This window comes from Topomyia yanbarensis, chromosome 3, assembly GCF_030247195.1.
Source record: "Topomyia yanbarensis strain Yona2022 chromosome 3, ASM3024719v1, whole genome shotgun sequence".
Lineage (NCBI taxonomy): Eukaryota > Metazoa > Arthropoda > Insecta > Diptera > Culicidae > Topomyia > Topomyia yanbarensis.
This window is the reverse complement of record NC_080672.1, coordinates 320,520,310-320,539,077: the sequence shown is the minus strand read 5'-3', so window position 1 is coordinate 320,539,077 and position 18,768 is coordinate 320,520,310. Positions and strand designations below refer to the sequence as shown.

The following is an 18,768-nucleotide window of genomic DNA, read 5'->3' as shown; positions in this document are numbered from 1 at the left end:
GAGATACGAAATTATGTGTTCTCTCCAAATTTTTATTGATACAAAGCCGCAACTTTACAAAACGGTTGAGCTATTTACATATTTTACTTGAAAAAATATCAAAATAATGATTAATTATGCGAGTATCAAAACTTCTTCCTGGAAATTAGCTATAAAATAATTGAAATGATTTCTCTTGTACTTGTTAGAATTGAAATAAGTAATAACGGAACTATTTCTATAGTTGAGTAAGCGGTTATAAATAGCTATTGGGAAGGTTTCAGCACGTTCATTGTATCCATGGATCAATCTTTTAAAGGTAGTTTTCCTTAGGGAAAGGGAAGCGAACGTTGGTATGTTTCCCCAATATTGTTTCAGCTTAAAGTTGAATATATATATTTTTTTGCATTTTTTCATGCAATTCGCGTGTAGGTCTCTTCACTAAACTCATCAATTTTTTCACGAGATACGTGTTTGTTTCAAATGTGTATTACACCGCAATTTTACTGTACTTTTAATAGAGCTTCTCTTCATACACCAAGGTTCCGTCGGATTTTTGAGCAAAGTGGAGTGAGCGTCCCTAAGTTAGACTGCGATACACGCTGGAATTCCGCATATATTATGTTGGAATATTTTGCAATGAACGAACAGTTCCTCAAAGACTTGATCGAAGAAAATAACAATATTAAATTAACTGAAGAAGACTGACAATTTATAAAAGAATTCGTCCGATCATTTCATCCAGTATATAGCGCAACAGTTCGTCTACAAAATGAAACAATCATTATGGGAGACTTCTTCTTCATTTGGCTAGAATGTGTGCTGCAACTGGAGGAAACAAATAGTGATATGGCTTTAACTCTGGTCGCAGCTATGCATACACGTAAAGCAGTTATGTTTGAAGGAAAATCCTTTCTTGCAGCTCTACACCTTGACCCTCGCATAAATTATGCAGAATCAGAATTTCTCACGGAAGATGAAAAAAGTGTTGGTCTAGCTCACTTAAAAATGATTTGGGAAAGAATCAAGGGTAGTGATAATGAATTGATTACATCAGCTGACGTTCCATCATCTTCAAATACTCCAGTTTCGCGTATCGAAGCAATGTTGAGAAAAAAAGATTCAGCAATAGATCAGTCAAAACAAACAGTGGATACTAAACTGAGAGAAATGCCACTACGACGTCGAATGCCATCATCAGATTCAGTCATCGAATATTACTGGAACCAAAGAAGGACCGAGCCTATCCTTTACTCCCTGGCACAAGTCGCTCTTGCTGTACCGTGTACTCAAGTTTCTGCTGAACGTGCGTTTAGCGCATTAGGTTTGATACTGACTGATAAACGTTTGCGCCTTAGTGATAAAAATTTGTCTAATATTTTATTTGTCAAGTTGAACAGCGATCTTTTCGAAAAAATGGAAGGTAGTATTCCATCTAACTGATATCTTTTTTTATATTATTATATTTTTTATTTATTTTATACTTTGTTTACGATGAGTTTTGCGTTTGAAATCTGAAATAAAAGATCATTCAAAAAAAAATAAGTACCACAACTTTTATCTATAGCTCGCAAATGATGAAAGATAGTTTCCTGTTGTCTTTACATTCTACGACTTTACAACTGTCTTCTTAAAAAAGAATTTAATGGATAACCGGGAGTAATTGACATTTTGTAAGTATTTGATTTTTCTAAGAGTGTTTTGTTTTGTTTCATGGCTTAAAAATATCTCCTAATCCAACATGCTTTGCATTGAAAAAGCGTACGCATAAATGTAATAAAATAAAAGAAAATAAATTAAAAAACCTTTTTTTATGCTGTATAATTAGAATAAATTATATTCCTAATTTTTTTTCAGCGACGTAATATTCGGCCAGTGGTGATTTGATATAAAAAATTACTGGAATGTAAAATACGACTCCAGCACCATCATCAATCTAAATCCTTAATGATCACAAAGTACCAAGCGCGTTCATTCATTTGAACGCACCAAACTGCGATGTACAAAACTTCCCAAAAGACAGCAGTAACACGGCGACTATCGCCACCGAAATACATGCTGGCGTGTTTACCGAAACTAAAGACACTCGGTCGCGGTGCCTGCCGAAGTCAGAAGCACCTCGGCTGCGGTGCCTGCCGAAGTTAAAAACACTCGGGTCGGTGCTTTGCCGAAACATTAAGCGCGGTAGGTGGATATTATGCGTTGGCATCGACACCGGTGCCTTTGTCGCTACGACTGGTGTTTCTTCTCGAGCACTGGTATGGCGTGCTGTAATGAATGCTCTCGGTGGCGTGTTTATTGGTAGAAGTGCGTACCGTGCAGTACCGTTCGGTGCTTTTGCCATGCCTGCCTTCACGGTCATTTCAAATGACGCGAGACGGCGCTGTTTTTCTCCGTACGCCATTGACAGTTTCATAAAATTTCCACATATCCAAATATTTTGCTATATTTATAAAAATCATGCACACTTCAAAAGTTTATATAAAATTGACGCACATTTTCCGAATGATTAAATGCCAACATGGTGTGTTTATGTTCAGTGCAATAAATATTATTAACATTCAAAAACTCTTCCTGCTATTTCCTTCGAAATTTCGAAAATGGGTCCCTATATTGAAAGGTACGTCATAGTCTGGACAAAAGAGGAAGAAAGAAGTAGAAATACAGAAAAAACTCGTTTCACAAATGAATTTAACGACTACCTATATTTTTCCATACAACAATCGGTAGAAAAAAATGACACAATTTCTGGAAGAACAACAATTTTTCTCTTCTAAATTGATTCAATAAATTTATTTTTATTTATTTATTTTGTTTAATTAAAATAAATAAATAAAAATAAATTAATTGAATCAATTTGGAAATAAAAAATTGTTGTTCTTCCAGAAACAAATCTCATTTTGCGAAAATCATTTAACTCGAAGCAGTTATATGCACAATTTCATTAACCAATCCATTAAATTTCAAAACTTCCATTGTAATAAATATTGTTCCGAAAAGTTTTTTTTATTTTGAATCACGCAGGTGCATTGCCGACACTTATTCACAATCCACATATTTTTTTTTTCATTTGAATATCTGTCTCCATAAGGCACCACCACCCGTGTTTTAAAAATGGAGCTTGACCATCTGAAGGTTAAGCCAAAATAAAAACACTAGTAATTTCATTGAATTAGTTACGATCAAATTAAGTTCTATATACTTTTTATGGCAACGAGAGTATTTAGAAAATACAAAGTTTAATGACAGTCTCATTTTTATAATTCTAACTTCCATTTGGGAAATTGGCATAATTACCCTTTAAACCTCTTAAACCAAAATTCCCAATCAGCACACAAATCTCTTCCACTAGCTCGGTTTCGCATGCTGCCCCCCAGAGAAACGATTTACCGACAGCACGTGCGAATGGCATTAGGATAGAACAGCGCTCTTAGCGACGAGTCCGAAATCTACAGCGATTACCGCGAGCATACAACCTACCTTCTCCGGCTGAGAGCGTGCAACCGAAGAGTGGCAGTTCGCCAGAGAAGCAGCATTGGTCACCGCAAGGGGCCGTAGAAGTAGGAGATTTGAAGCTATATAAAACCAAATTTGCCATCTGTCGGCGGTACAGTATCCGTTTACATAAGTTCCAGCGTGGTGGTGTCTCCCCGGATCGTGTCGGTTAAGAATATTTAAGCGTATTACGTGAATCATTGAATTAGAACAGCTGCGAAACATGGTGTCCCGAAGCTGTACTATGGTGCTACTGGTTGCTCTGGCAATGTTTGGATCCAGTGTCTTCGCCAGACCCGGATATGCTGTGGATTATTATGTGAGCGTTTTTAGCAATGATTGTGATGGTTATTTAAATTTGATGTAATATGGACTGTGTATACTAGAGGGACAATGGAAGGATTGGCTCTGCGTGCCGGTAGGAGTGCCTTCTTACAACAAGCGATCACATCTAGTTGCTTTTGTTTATTAGAATATGTGATTTGATTATAATCGAAGGAAACCAGTGATTGATAACGTATGAGTTGTTATAAAAAATTATTCAAATTGTGAGTTTAGAAATCGTAGCACGTTATATTGTGTATCAAATTGATAGCAAAGATTTCTCGTGTTCCTGGAATAATAACCATGGATAAATGGAAGATAAAAAATTTAAAATTATCACAGTACAGATTTAGTGTTGTTCTCAGTTGTCAAATATTATAATTAGAGCAACTTCATCTAATTTCCTCAATGCATCAAGATATAGATTTACCCTTTCATGTTGAACATTTTTCAAAAACATACTTTTTGAGCTTCACTAAATTGACTGAGATCCGTAAATGATTTTCAGCTAGTTTTTGCAATTAGATATGCATTATACAGTTGCTGAGAAACCTCAAATTGTTCACACAGAATAAATCTGGGCTGAAGGAAGGCTGAGTAAAAAATCGACTTTGTTCATCTTTTTAGGATCCTGTGATTTTATTTTATTTTATTTTACAATGTTATATCTAAGCTGTTCTCATATTATGGTAATTAGTTTTTTTAGATAAAATAATTAACTAAGGTGGAATCCCAGTGGAAATAGACTTCCTGTTAAGGGATCCACATTATAAATTAAATTAAAGTTAAGTTAAATACTGCTGACGGATGCTTACATTAAATTACAAAACAATAACATTAATTAAATATTTTGTTGCCAGTTTTTGGCATCTAGTGGAGGAATATGCTGACCAATGATACACAATTAGATAAAAACGTGCAAACTTTGGATAAATATTGGCATGTAGGCCATAATGTCAAAAACACTTAATCTCGAAATGTATATGACAAAGTTAACATCTTCAGAAGATATATTTATAATAATATGACCTACCACTCTCTCGAAGATGCCATATTTGTATCTAGCATAATTTACAAGTTGATAACAACAACGCCCTAGCGACAGAATAACGAACTAGTTTGATGCAATTAAATAAAGTGCTAAATGATACACAGTAACTTTTCTGAATACACCGTTACTCTAAAACGAAGGATAATAATTGATACCATAATTCTTCATTTTCCGACCGCTGTATGCCATTTTTCTCATGTTTCTCAGTTAATTTTAAATGCAGAGACATCCTCAAACACTTTCACTGGAATTCTCAAAAAATGTGCTCAACAATGTACATTGGTTTATGAAAGATATTTTAACGATATCCCCAGGAGGGATTTAGAATTTTTATTTAACCTTCCGGCAGTGGCGCTAGTGCACTGAGTGCACGCTGCTCTGAAAATCTAGCGAAATCGTCTTAGGTTACCAGCGGCTGCTCGCTCAATGGGGCATAAGCGCGACTTACGGAGGGTTAAACAGTGTGCGGATGTATCAACACTAACGAAGAGATATTGAGTAAACAGAACGACAACACCCCCGAAGAGATATAAACATTCAAATACGGCTTAAACTATAGCTCTGTATCACACTGGATTAGGAACAATAGCATATCCTTGAGTTTCAGCTGTCTGTACCTAGGATCATCTACGTAAGGAGAATAAATAAACCGGATACGCAATTGCATTACTGCAGGGCAGTTACATATTAAATGATATGATGTTCCGTCATTGGATTCACAAAGATCACACGAATAATACAAAACACACTGAATAGTAGCCATGTGATAATTGAGTTTGCAATGTTCAGTCAGTACACTGATAAGAATAATGCAGATGCGCTTGGAAGAAATGCAACGAAATCTTTGACATTTTCGGGCTCACATCCGACAGAAAAGTTTTTGTTTGAACGCAAGTTTGCAAGCTACGCCAATGGTTGGCATGTTCGGATACAGCCCAATAGCAAATCTTGTGCTTCATCCAACTTATCGAAAGTGGTAGAACTGGTTCTGGACCAACGAAGTCAGTCGCAGCGTCCGCTCTAGCCAATTCGACCGTCCATTCATTTCCAGTAATACCGGAATAACCGGGTATCCATAGAAGGTGAATATCATTTGAAATGCTAAGATCTTTGACTTGACTTCAACATGTGATAACTAACTTTGAACTCGAATATGTCGAACTAAGTGTTTTCAGGGCAGCATGACTGTCAGAGCAAATATAGATTCTTTCACAGCAAATTCCCTGTTGATGTGCCGATGGTACGCCACATCGAATCGTGACAATTTCTGCTTGGAATACGGTACAGTATCTGCCAAGCGAATGAGACAGGGTTAATCTCATTTCACGACAATAGACTCCAGTACTGGCTCGTCGGCCCTCCAACAAAAAACCAGCAGCATAACAAACTAGGTATTGTTCAAGTTGTCGCTCCATCCAGCCAGACAGCCATTCCTCCAGAGGAGGAATTCTCACATTGAAGGTTTAAAAGTAAAACTACGTGTGAGTGTAAGGTCACTGGGAGCAAATGTAAACTCATCCCAAGTAACAATTTGGGACCACAGTCTTGTGTAGCAAGTTGCACGATCTATTGGGTAACTGTTCCAGAGTTCAGTATCCTTAAGACGGTATAAACAAGAAAGTACTCCTTGTTTTAGAAACGCATAAAGTGGTTTTATGTTCAAGAGTGCCTCTGGAGCAGCAGTAGGTGTTCTCGAGGACAAGCCAGTCATCGCCATCAAGACTATCGTCTGAAGATGGTTTAATCCTGTTTTCAATAGCCGAAGGCCATGCCAGCTTCCTTGATTCTGAAATCGACGTAAGCTGTCCAATTATGTTTTGAGTCAAGAATTATCTCTACGTGCTTAACTTGATCTGCGATAATAATGTCAGACTCAAAAAACTGCAAAGGACGAGCTCTGGTTGTAATCCTTCTTTGCGTTTTGTTGGGATTAGCTGATAGTCCAACATGGAGACACCATTGCTCAACAACACATAAGGCTTGTTGCATCACATCAAAAAGCGTGTTAATGCAAATACCGGTGAGCATGATATGATAATCTTCAGCGAAATCATGCGTCGGAAACCCAAGGCCATTAAGTTTGCTCAACAAGCCATCGGCAACAAGGTTCCATAGAAGTGACGACAACACATCACCTTGAGGACATCCGAAGACACTCAGTTTCTTTATCTCTACTTGTCTAAACGATGCGCACAGATGTCGGTTGTTAAGCATTGCGTGTATCCAGTTCGTGATATATGAAGGTACTCCATGACCTGACGCTGCTTCCAACAAGGATTCAAAACACACGCTGTCAAAAGCACCTTCAATATCGGGAAAACTCTTAAACTTGTTTGCTTTTGTGAAAAAGCTTTTTCAATGTTGTAGACAACATTGTGTAACAGGGTCCTCCGATGATATGCATGTTACATTGAATGCAGCGGGTGCTCGCCCAAGCTAACATCCCGAATATAGTGGTCGATTAAACGTTCCACTGATTTGAGAAGCAATAAGGTCAGATTGATCGATCTTAAACTCTTTGCCTCCTCATAAGTGACGCGGCCACCTGGGGGAATGAACTTGACAGTTATTTCCCGCCACGCTAATGGAATGTATCCTGTTGCAAGACTACAAGTAAGAATCTTTTTCAAAATATGCTTAAAGTGTTCATATCCTTTTTATAGTTGAACAGGAATGATTCCATCCTTTCCCAAAGACTTATACGGAGCATTTGATCGATTCGGTTGTCACAATTCTACGAGCAAATAGCCAAGAATCAAAGCTACCTGAAAAGAACTCAGGGGTAGTCGTCAGTGATGGCTCCGTACATCATGAAAGTCTTTCGATTTCGAAAGTAACTTATTTAATCCACTAGTCTCGTTGGGATTTGAGACATTTGTGCAAAGGCTTTTCCAACCACTTCGCTCATAGGATCGAAGAGCGTTTCTGTATGATTTGCCAGCCAACTTAAATGCCTCCGACCCGTCCCTGCGCCTGCGATTCCAAGCTCTTCTACATAACTTTTTGAGTCGAACAAGTTCGCTATTCCACCAAGGTGTTCCTCTATAATCACGCATAACTCGAAGCGGACAAGCCTCTTGGTAAGCTGTTACTACGAGTGAGCTTGTTTTATCCACGATCTCATCCAAGTCACTTGGAGATTCAATCGTCGGAAGATACCCCTGAAACATAGTCGCCAAACCCTCTTTGTAGAGATCCCAGTTCGTAGATTTGGGATTACGATATGTGGCGATATCTAGCGAGACGTTTAAATGATCAAAGACGATGTACTTATGATCAGATAACGAGGGTTCGAGTTCGTTTGGTATGAGCCAGTTTGCCAACTCATGCGTAATACCGTCTGAACAGAGTGCTACATCTAACACCTCTTCTCTGCCAGCTTGTGCAAATGTTGGGCGGTTTCCTGCATTAAGTATGTATAGATTTGTACTACTTAAATATTCCATGAATTCGGTGCCACTCAAATAGCGATATCTGAGCTGCCCCAAATTATGTGGTGGGCATTTTCATCACTGCCGAGTATGAGAGAAAACCTGTTTCTGTCACAGTATGATACAACCCTTTTCAAATCATAAGAAGGTGATTCATTATGCGGCAAATATGCCGAGCAATAGACGTATTTCTTGTTTATGTCGGCAACAGTCATATTTATTGTGAAAGCACATATATCGCGAGGTGAGGTCGGATATAAGACATGCGTCAATAGCACTATTCGCAAGTATACATGCACGAGGCATTTCACGTGGAGTTGTCATGCCATTTTTGTTGAAAGCTACGCAGACGGGGTTGAGTAGCTTTCCAACATAGAACTTTCCTTTATGGAAACACGGTTCTTAAACCAAAGCTATGAAAGCTTTTCCTTCCTGCACAAGGCGGGATAGATTCATAGTTGCTGTACGTTTATGCTGAATATTAATTTGTGCTACTCTAACCATACTCGATTACAGCACTACATATTTCATTATCAGCACTTGTACAGCAACTGGAAGATACCAAACACGTTGGTTTATAATCGCCTATAGCGAACCCCGAAATGAGTATTAGGGACATGACCATCATTTAAATCCCACAATTTGCGAAGAAGCAAACGTCCACTGTGTTAGAGATTCGCTTAACACAGTAAGGGTACGACCCACGACACTCCGTGCGAGGCTAATATATTTTAGTCCTGCCAGCCATTCAGCCCTCCGTACGGAGAACCACCTTGACTTGAGGACTCCTGTTTTCAGTCGCCTCATACAACATGAGAACAGGAACCCAGTGGATCAACTCTTGGTTGAATAAAAGAGAAAGATAATAGACTGTTATTAACCTCCTAGTGAACCACAGCCGGTCGAATAACCCTAAACATCTTCCTAATACAAATAATGCATTACATCGTTTCGTGCATATTCCTTCTTTGCACTGTGAACCAAATATAGATTCGACATAATACCAACACAAGTTAATCCATGAGAAAACAAATTAAATGAGAATACACTTAGCTTACTTTGCTTTTGCCCAACAAGATGCATTTCACACAAATGTGTCACATTGGTCTTTGTACGAACTTCCAACATCCCACACAGTGACGCTGTGTTGCTGGCAAACAGCCCAACCTCATACATGTTATGCACTGGCACCCATTTAATCTGTTCAGGAGTATGTGTGAGAACTACGCGGTGAATTTTTCTAATGCAACTGGTCTATGCAGCAACAAACAAATGGTTTGTGCTTCGGTGTTTGAATTGATTTTCGAGAGTCATTCAACAGGACATTGCACAGTGTTTTAAAACGTCGTTTTCGTGCTCAAAATTAATAGCGTCTAAACCGTTAACTTTAGAAGTATAGTTTGTTCGGAGAAGTTGTTGTTCTTATGATTGCGCATCCACAGGAGTACACCATTCAGTGATTAATTCACCTATAAGTGATATACGAAATTTATTTTCCGAACTAATTAAGATAGAGACTTTGTGTCTTCAGCAAAGTTGTAGAAAATGTTACTACAAAAGAAATTGCTGAAAGCACCATATATCTAGCTTTAATAGTTTACAAGTTATGGAACATATTATATGGAAGACCCCTTAAAATTAGTTTTTTCATGATAACTTTTTTAGACATTCTCCTATCTTCTTGGAATCTTCCACAAAGCTATTTGCGGTATTAAAGAACATATTTTTGCCGAACATAGTTACTTCCTATCTGTTGAATTTAAAAAGATTTTCCAAATTTTACGATATTTTTGGGGTAACTTCCACCTTAAATAACTCGTTAAGGAGCAAAAAGGAGCAAACAACATCATAACATACTGAAAGTACTAGCTTTTTACTTACATATAGTGGACCGATTATTAGTCGACACGATTCTCCCCGAGTGTTATGTTCAATACAATATGCCATCGCAGTGGTATAAAATGAAAAATTCAAGCACACTGCGACAAACAGCTTCATGTTTTTTGATAAATTGCATAAAACTAATTTTAAGGGGTCTATCATATAATATGTTCCATGACTTGTAAACTATTAAAGCTAGATATATGGTGCCTTCAGCAATTTCTTTTGTAGTAACATTTGTTACAACTTTGCTGAAGACACAATGTCTCTATCGTGCCTTATACGATGGAAGAGGAAATGTCGTCCAGTTTAGTTTACGAAGCACGCACAAAAGAAATTGTTTTTGGACTGATTCGATGCGTTCTTCGTACAGGACAGTGTGTGGGTTCCATACTACGCTGCAATATTCCAAAATTGGTCTGACATATGTACCGTAAAACGGGGGAACATTGATCAATTTTTCTACATTTTTTCGAATAATTTTCTTCAAATCAGGTAAATATAACTGTTTGCATTTTTAAAACAAGACTGAAAACGTCCAAATTGTTAGGTAATTTATTTCGTTTTACTATAAAAATAAAATAAAATTGTTGTAACTTTTGATCCGTTGTTTTGGGTAACTTTGATCGGCAAAATATGTGTATCGAAATAAGAAATAACGCTCCAAATGTTGTGTAAATTGCATATCTTCAGGCGATTTTATTGCCCGATATTGTGGCGTGTCATAAGAAAACAAAATTGCCTGGAAGGATACGGCCGACATTGATCGAACTTTTTCGGGAAAATAGTCGAAATAAAATAGTTAGCAATAAAAATCTCGGATTTTTAAAATAAATTATTGGACAAAAATATTTACGGTTTCTAAAAAAGTAATCAGTTCAGTTGAAGTTGGTTGATTTCATTAATATACAAGGAATTGTTTGAACAAATTGAAACTATGCATGAAAGTTGTAACATTTTCAATTTGAATTTGGTTTACATAAAAGGTACATTAAATAGAAAAATAATCGTTGCCGGTAAATGCTTAACATGTTCAGAATATGGTTTGTATTTTGTTTCGATGATTTTGTTAGAGGGAATCATCTTATCGTACGTTAATGAAAAAAGTTTTATTTGATCAAACTTACCCCGGTGATCAAAGATAACCCGTTATACAGTATTGTAAAATGACTTTATTGTGTAAGGGTCCAATTATGACTGAAGCGTTTAATAAAACCCAGCAGCATTCTATTTGCTTTATTTATTATTGTATTGTATTGTTCCACAAATATGAACTTGAAGTCTAAGATTACGCCTAGATCTCGTACACCATGGCGATATTTGAAGTTTTTCTTCTGAACGTTATTGAGTTACTTTTCTTTACGTTAAGTTGGAGTAAACTTCTGCTACAGGATGTGTGGAATAGATTGATTTCGTTTTGAAATAATTCAGCGTCTTTGGTATTTCTTATTACCATAAAAAGTTTCATGATGTCTGCATATATAAATACTTTTAAATCCTTAAGTATAAAGGTGATATCATTTACATACAAAATAAAAAGAAGAGGGCCTAAGTGGGAACCCGGGGGTACGCAAGAGGTGACACCAATTGGTGCAGAGAGCATATTCAGAAAGCGAACGTTTCGTTAAATATGATTAGCGCATTTCAAGAGTTTATTTTCCATGCCATATTTTTGCGGTTTGAAAAGTAATAAAGGTATGTCAGTACAATCGAATGCTTCACTAAAGTCTGTGTAGGGTGTTTCCACATAGCTGCCATTGTACATTGCATTTACAGCAAATGTTTCAAATTCCAAAAGGTTTGATGTTGTCGAACGGCTCTTTGTAAAAGCCATGCTACTTGCTTGTTATTTGATTTTTAATTTGCTGAAATATTTTTCATTTACGATTTTTTCGAATAATTTTGGAATGAATGAGATAATGGCAATCCTACGATGGTTGTGGATGTCCGATTTAGTGCCTGATTTGGAAATAGGCATTAAAAAAGATGATTCCATATTTCTGGGAATGTTCCATTTTTCAGTGACATGTTGAAAATACGCAATAATGGTAGAGTGAATTCTTCTGCTAAAATTTTTAAAAATACTGGTGCTATTCCATCTTGTCCTGGTTCTCTTGATGCGTACAAGTTTTTTTAATGCAATGTTGTCAAGCCCGTAACCAGGATGTTGTTTCGGGAGGGGCTTAAAACTGTCTGCATGGAGATGTTAACTGGAAACTGAATTTAATTATTAAAAGTTATTAGTGAAAACAGTTCCAAAACTAAGGTAGTAGACAATATGTTATCTGATACAAGAAAGGCTATAGTGTAGCGACGAATTATTGCTTTGAATTTTTATTATTAATTTACAAGTTACAATTTTCACCGTTGGAATATGCAAACGTCGTCTGGTGGGTGCCCCTATCATGCAACTTTGAGCCAAAGAATTAAAGCTGTTCAGCGCAGATTCATACGATATGCGTTACGTCAATTGCCTTCGAACGATCCGCTAAACCTGCCAACATACGAAGGCCGTTGTCGATTATTACATACATACATTAGAATATCGTACACACGCGTCGCAGGCTACCTTCTTGTTGTGTAGTTTCTTCTGATAATATGATGTTCCCGATCTCCTATCACAAATTAACCTATACGCACCAACACGTGTGCTCCGTCCTCGAACACTGCTGCAGCGCAGCGCTAACTAAGCTGCCAACAGACTGATATTAGAAATAACCCGTCGCTTCAACGATTATATCGACATCTTCGACTTCGTCATTCAGTTTCGTAACCGTTTGTTGCCATTTTAGGTCATTTCTTTTTAGTTTAGTTCATTAAGACTCAGTGTCAGTTGGACTTTAATTATTTAAATACAAATACAAGAGAATGTCGAAATTCGCTACAAGTCTTCTGATCGGACAGGCGATTTGTAGAAATGGCTTATTTATATTATTTTCAATAATGTAATACATTAAAGACTATTTTCGGCAATATTATCAGACAAATGCGAACAACTAATAATTTATCTATTTATATCATTAGACAGGCTGATTTTTCTAGGCAATTAGACCCTTGAAACTACGGCAAAAGGCACACCAGTAATTTTGCTTGTTAACATGTGAAGTATGTGCAAAAAACTACTCATTTCTCTACAAAGCATATATTAGAACATTCGCTCTATTGACTTACGATCTTGTAAAACCATTGGGACTCGATAAGATTACCTTGATTAAGCAAATATTATGTTTGAGCACACAAAGCTTATAGGATTTATTTCAGAATTCATGATTTTTTGAACAATACAAAAATACAGTCCTTTAGACCGGAATTTTATATTTTAAAAGACTGTTCATTAATCGGAAGGAAACCCCTCAGTACTGATTACTGTTATCTTCTAATTCACGTAAGTTTTGTTAAATGTAACATTGATGACACCACTAAACTAACTAGAAACTATAAATATGCGGATTTCTTTAATTTTAGCATCAGACTTGCTTCCGAAAAATCAAAAAGAACACATCACACTGGCTTCTCCTGTGCATAAGAGACTTTCTTTTAGATTTCTCTATTTTTACATTACTGCAATTTAACCTATTCCTGTGAATCTTTTGCAAAAGTTTTGACAGCCTCAGTATGCATGCCTTACTGTCTAGTTCCCTCTGGCAGTTGGATTTGCTATGATGCTTGCAGTTACACTTTCTAAGTAAATTCAAATATGTTAACACAATCTGCTCAGTAATTAGCTCGTTTTTAATCAGTTTTTTTACAATCATTGAGATTGGAAAAGACGCATGAATTCTTGAAAAAAGCTATAATGCTTTTTGATTACAGGTTTGTTTTACCAAAATTTAGGAAACAATTTCAATTTTTTTTTTTTGATTATAGAGGTTTAACCTGTTTAACCTTAAGATCTTTCGCCTTTTTGCCATTTTTTTTCAAACTAAATTGAGCAGATTAGAGCGCAATTCCAACAGCACTCGTTCGTAGTGCATAGAAAAGATGGACGAAATGCTTTTGAGGCGACTTAGATTAGCTGATTCACTTTTTCTCCTCCGTGATTTCTGAACATCTCCCTCATTTTATTTCATATTTTTCAAGCTAAATCCAATAAGTCGAAGGTACTTTTTTAGATGTTTTTAAAATCTGGTGGGGGTACGATAGGTCACTCTATATTCGAGGTTAAATTAAACAATGTACACGCCTAGAAAATCACCGGTTCAACTTTTATTTGAAGGGAGTTAGTACTGCAGGTTATTTAAAAATTAAATTGACGTCATTCAGGTAAGAAAATGAGATGTTGCAAATGATGCGAAAAATCATGAAACTGCGAAAAGAAATGTTGAAAAAACATGTTTTTTCAGCAGCTGCGACTGGCTTTGTACTTGTGAATGACTTCTTCGGTGTCCTCGTCGTCGACAGAGTGTGTAATTGAAGTTGTTAATTCCGGCTCACTTGGTTGTTTAGCTGTGAGACGATCAGTAGTGACCTATAATGCCCCCAAACGGCTGACCTATCGTGCCTCCAAGCGTATGTTTCATGTTGATGTCCATATTTTTTCAAAAACTAAATATTAAAAAACTGACACAATATTCGCGTTCAGCATTAATTTTTACGTAAGAAAAATCCCACTTGACATTTTTTTTTACATTGATTAAATGCGTTGCCAATGCGTTTTCGCAGAACATCACGCAAAAACATAAACGACGCCGTAACCAATACAGCTGATCTATCGTAACGACCGATATGAATGTTGTCAAAGATGTTCTCTACCGTGTATCTAATTCACACAAAATGAGCAACCTCTGCAATGATGTAACTTTATCTTTGCTATATTATTTGCAGAGCCCTATATTATATTATTAGCCCTATACCTATTGTACCCCCATACCTATTTGACCGCATTCTAATCTACCAAAGATATGAAATCGAATTTATTGGACTTATAGATTCAACCAGTCACAACATTTTAGGCGCAGTGTTTTAATACGGAACGAATTCCTCGCATGAAAATAAAATTAAATGTCAATAAAAATGATATTGCGTTAAAATGACGCAAAAATAAAGCTTGACGTCTACTAGTTTAAATGGTTGTCCAGCAGATCTCATTCAAGCTCTTAGGCATTGCACGTGAAGGCGTGCTGTGTTTGCTGCCTTTATGTCCGCGAATAGATGAATGAATTTCCTCAGTAATTTTCTGGCTGTAGGTTTTGAGATACTTGATGCAGCTTTTGCCGTTGTCAATGTTATCTGAACAAGTGCCACAAATTTAATATTCTGGGTGTTCAGCGGTTTCTAATCAAGGTAAACCATAATGTGCCGTTTTTTACAGAACTAGATCGTAATAGTTTGTCCCTGATATGTGCAAAGAATACTATGTGTGATTGTACTATAGCATTATGTTTTGTACTGCATTTCTCCCAAATAAGACATGTATCTGCAAGTAAGCGGTATCCGATTTTGTAAACGAACATTGATTTTCTCACCGTCCATATATATCAAGCTCCTTATCAAAGCATTGTCACACACAACTAAGTGTTTTAAATTATTCAAAATGAATGGTTTATCCTGGGCCAATTTGTTGAACGCGATGAGCGCTGATTGCCTGAGATGGTAGAATTCGATAAAGGTAACTATCGTAAGTCAAACCTCCATTTTTATCTTCAGAAAATTTGCCTCATCACGAATACTCAGTCTTACGCGAGTTATCAATAATCACAGTATTTGGCCGAAGTACCACTTCTTGCTTCTCCGACTTACTCATCTCGACAGATTACCAGGGCAAGCAGTATAGTAGCAGTTTTCCTTGTTCTTCAGACAAGGCACACAATATAAAAATAACTATTTTTGTCGTTCGCTTTGCACTGGCTCGGGCAGAACCATAAACCACACTGAGTTTCGTGACCGTTGTTTTTGATTGTTGAAAACAACAATCTTCTTTAACTATTTCTTATTTGTTCACACCAAACAAGTTATAAAATTGTTAAGTCGTTGATAATCATGTTTTTGAAATTTATTTTCAAAACATTTCGGGAGGGGCTTTAGCCCTCTAGCCCCGCCCCCCCCCCTCACTGACCAATAACGCTTTATATGCATTATACCAGTTGTAATGTATATTTCGCATTAGAATCATACTTATTTGCATGTAAATCATACAGCTCGTGTTGTGGGTGTAGTAATAAAACGAAGGCAGTTCATTTTTAAACATAGCATTGTTTATGAATTACCTAATAGAAATAAATGATCGAGGACGCGGACGCAAATAACTGCTCACCGCAACACGATTCCTGATTCGTACGCAGCTACTTGAATGTAATTTGAAGTTTAAAACTCTATATTTGAAAAAAAATGTGGAAGAACAAGAAAATGTTTTGCAATTTTGACAATCGCGACTTTTTTTATTGTAATAGAAAATCCCGAAACTAGCTGGTAAAATAGAAATTTTAACAACAACAATGTTTTAGACGTCTACAGAGGTCTGATACTAGGTTGTAAATCTGAACTTTGGAAAGCGATTTGCTTGTCGTAATTTTAAATGATTGTTACATGATGAATTTTTATTGTTCGACTGCCAATACGAACAATTCCATGTAAAAATTACGAGCTGGAAATTAACAAACTTAAATGAGCTGTATATAAACCTTAACGGGTTGGTGTGGCCAAAATATCTGGTGCAACTAAAATTACCAAGTGACACTGCAAACTGGTTCATCTAGATCGTAAAAATCTTATCCAATAACTATAACCATATATAACTTCGAAGCCAATCCGCAAACGTACCTAATTTGCATCGAGGCGACGCATTGATGCATTTATGGTACGATCATAACTCATTCACTATCATGATCCGACGTGCAAGCTAACATTTTCGCTAATCTTTTCTATCATTTTTCCTTCTCTCCTTGCGTAGGATCACCCCAAATATGCCTTCAACTATGGAGTGGCGGACCACACGACGGGAGATGTCAAGTCACAGCACGAAACACGTGACGGAGATGTGGTGAAAGGTATGGTGATTTAGGAGTAACAAACGCTTTGTTGTTCTCTCGTGACATTTCGAATTTAGCAACGATCGGAGGGCTTATTTGTTCTACCAATGTTCCTACAAAACTGTTCCAGTTCCATTATTCACACGTTCGCCTCTTTATGCATCTACAACCATAGAACATTGGCCAAACTGCAGTTTCTCACGATTGCATGTAGTTGCAAATTAAGTTTTGTTTATGCTACGACGTGGCAGATTGCATGTTTTTCTAGCTTGTCTGGTAAGAGGTATCGGTATCCAGGCGAATGGAAGGTTCCTCGTGTATCTCTCGCACGAATCTTTTGTAAATGGACTGCAGCCATGTGCGAGTGAAATGATAGTTTGTGGCGTATCGTATTTCACACTTGGGTGGCCGAAGCGCGTGCGTCAATTTGCAGGGCGCATACGCAGAGCCACTATTAGTCAAAACGTACATAATGACCATTCTCTATGCTCAATTTGCATATTTGTCTGATGTTGCACTACCTAATTTGTGCTGCGATAATCTTGAGCTACCGCATTCAAGGCACGATTGGGGCGCTGTGTGCGTACTGCAGGCATCTGTGCTGTCATACTGGATGATGTAGCACCAGAACTAGAATACACCATTGCGTTGGTTGGATACACGCAATTTTTACTGCCAATATAAAGTTGAACATAATATACTTCCAAAGGGAAAGATAATTGGATTAAACCAATTTTAGTATAAGAATGCAGGTTGTTGTATATCGCATGCATCTCATCAGTAACAAGCACCTATTTGGCACCAGTTACACACTAAATCCAAACAGTCAAAGATGCTTCTGTTTATCTCTGAATCTCGACAATTAAACGAAATTGTATAAACGGAATGTCGATTTTAACAGCGTGAAATATCGCCTCAACCACAATTATTTTAGGCACTTCTTTAAAACAGCTCAATGCGATTGACCGTTGCATTACCACAAATCATCAAGTTTGCAACATTATTTGCAAATCAACCATCCTTCGAAGCGCCACAGCGCGTGCCTCCACCGTTTAATGCAATCACGCATACAAATAGCTCCAACCACTGGTAAATCTATTACATAAACGCATCTTGGCCGAGGTAACCGGTTGCAATTTCAATTGACTGCTCAACATAAGCTCGGTAATTACTGCGTCAAAGATAATCTCAGACTTCCAACTAGGTCTCGCAGCAGCAAAAATACAACATCAACAAAAAACAAGTAAATAGAAGCTTTCACAGCGCATCTTCTTCAAACACAATGCACTCAGTTCAGCTTGACCCGATGCCCGGTTTACGATTCGCAGCCAAACTCGTGTTCATAAATCTCCCAGTCTGGCTTGACTCCATTATCGTTAAAGTCGAGAAACCAACGAATAAACTCGTAAAGACGCACAAACGAAAAAAAAATGCTCGCTGATCGTTAGGTTCGAAAGACGGCTACATCTATTAAGTATTATCGTAATTTCATTCAGGTTGATCTTGTTGCCTCAAGACAGCCCGCAGCAGCAGTTCATTCATGATCTTGCCCTCGCATTAGGTGACCTTAACCTAGGTTATGGTTCAAGAAATTGGACACCGTGCTAAATTGAATTCGCTTTGTTTGGTATATGTTTTG

At 37.2% G+C, this 18,768-nt stretch overlaps 1 protein-coding gene across 1 annotated transcript in view; it reads left to right on the top strand.

Annotated features, from left to right (window-relative positions):
• Positions 1-18,768, top strand: part of LOC131688080 (cuticle protein-like) — a 116,492-nt gene that overhangs the window by 76,044 nt on the left and 21,680 nt on the right. The window contains exons 5-6 of the mRNA XM_058972232.1: positions 3,674-3,793; positions 17,051-17,147. Coding sequence (XP_058828215.1) covers positions 3,674-3,793; positions 17,051-17,147 — 217 coding nt within the window. The remainder of the gene's footprint in view (positions 1-3,673; positions 3,794-17,050; positions 17,148-18,768) is intronic.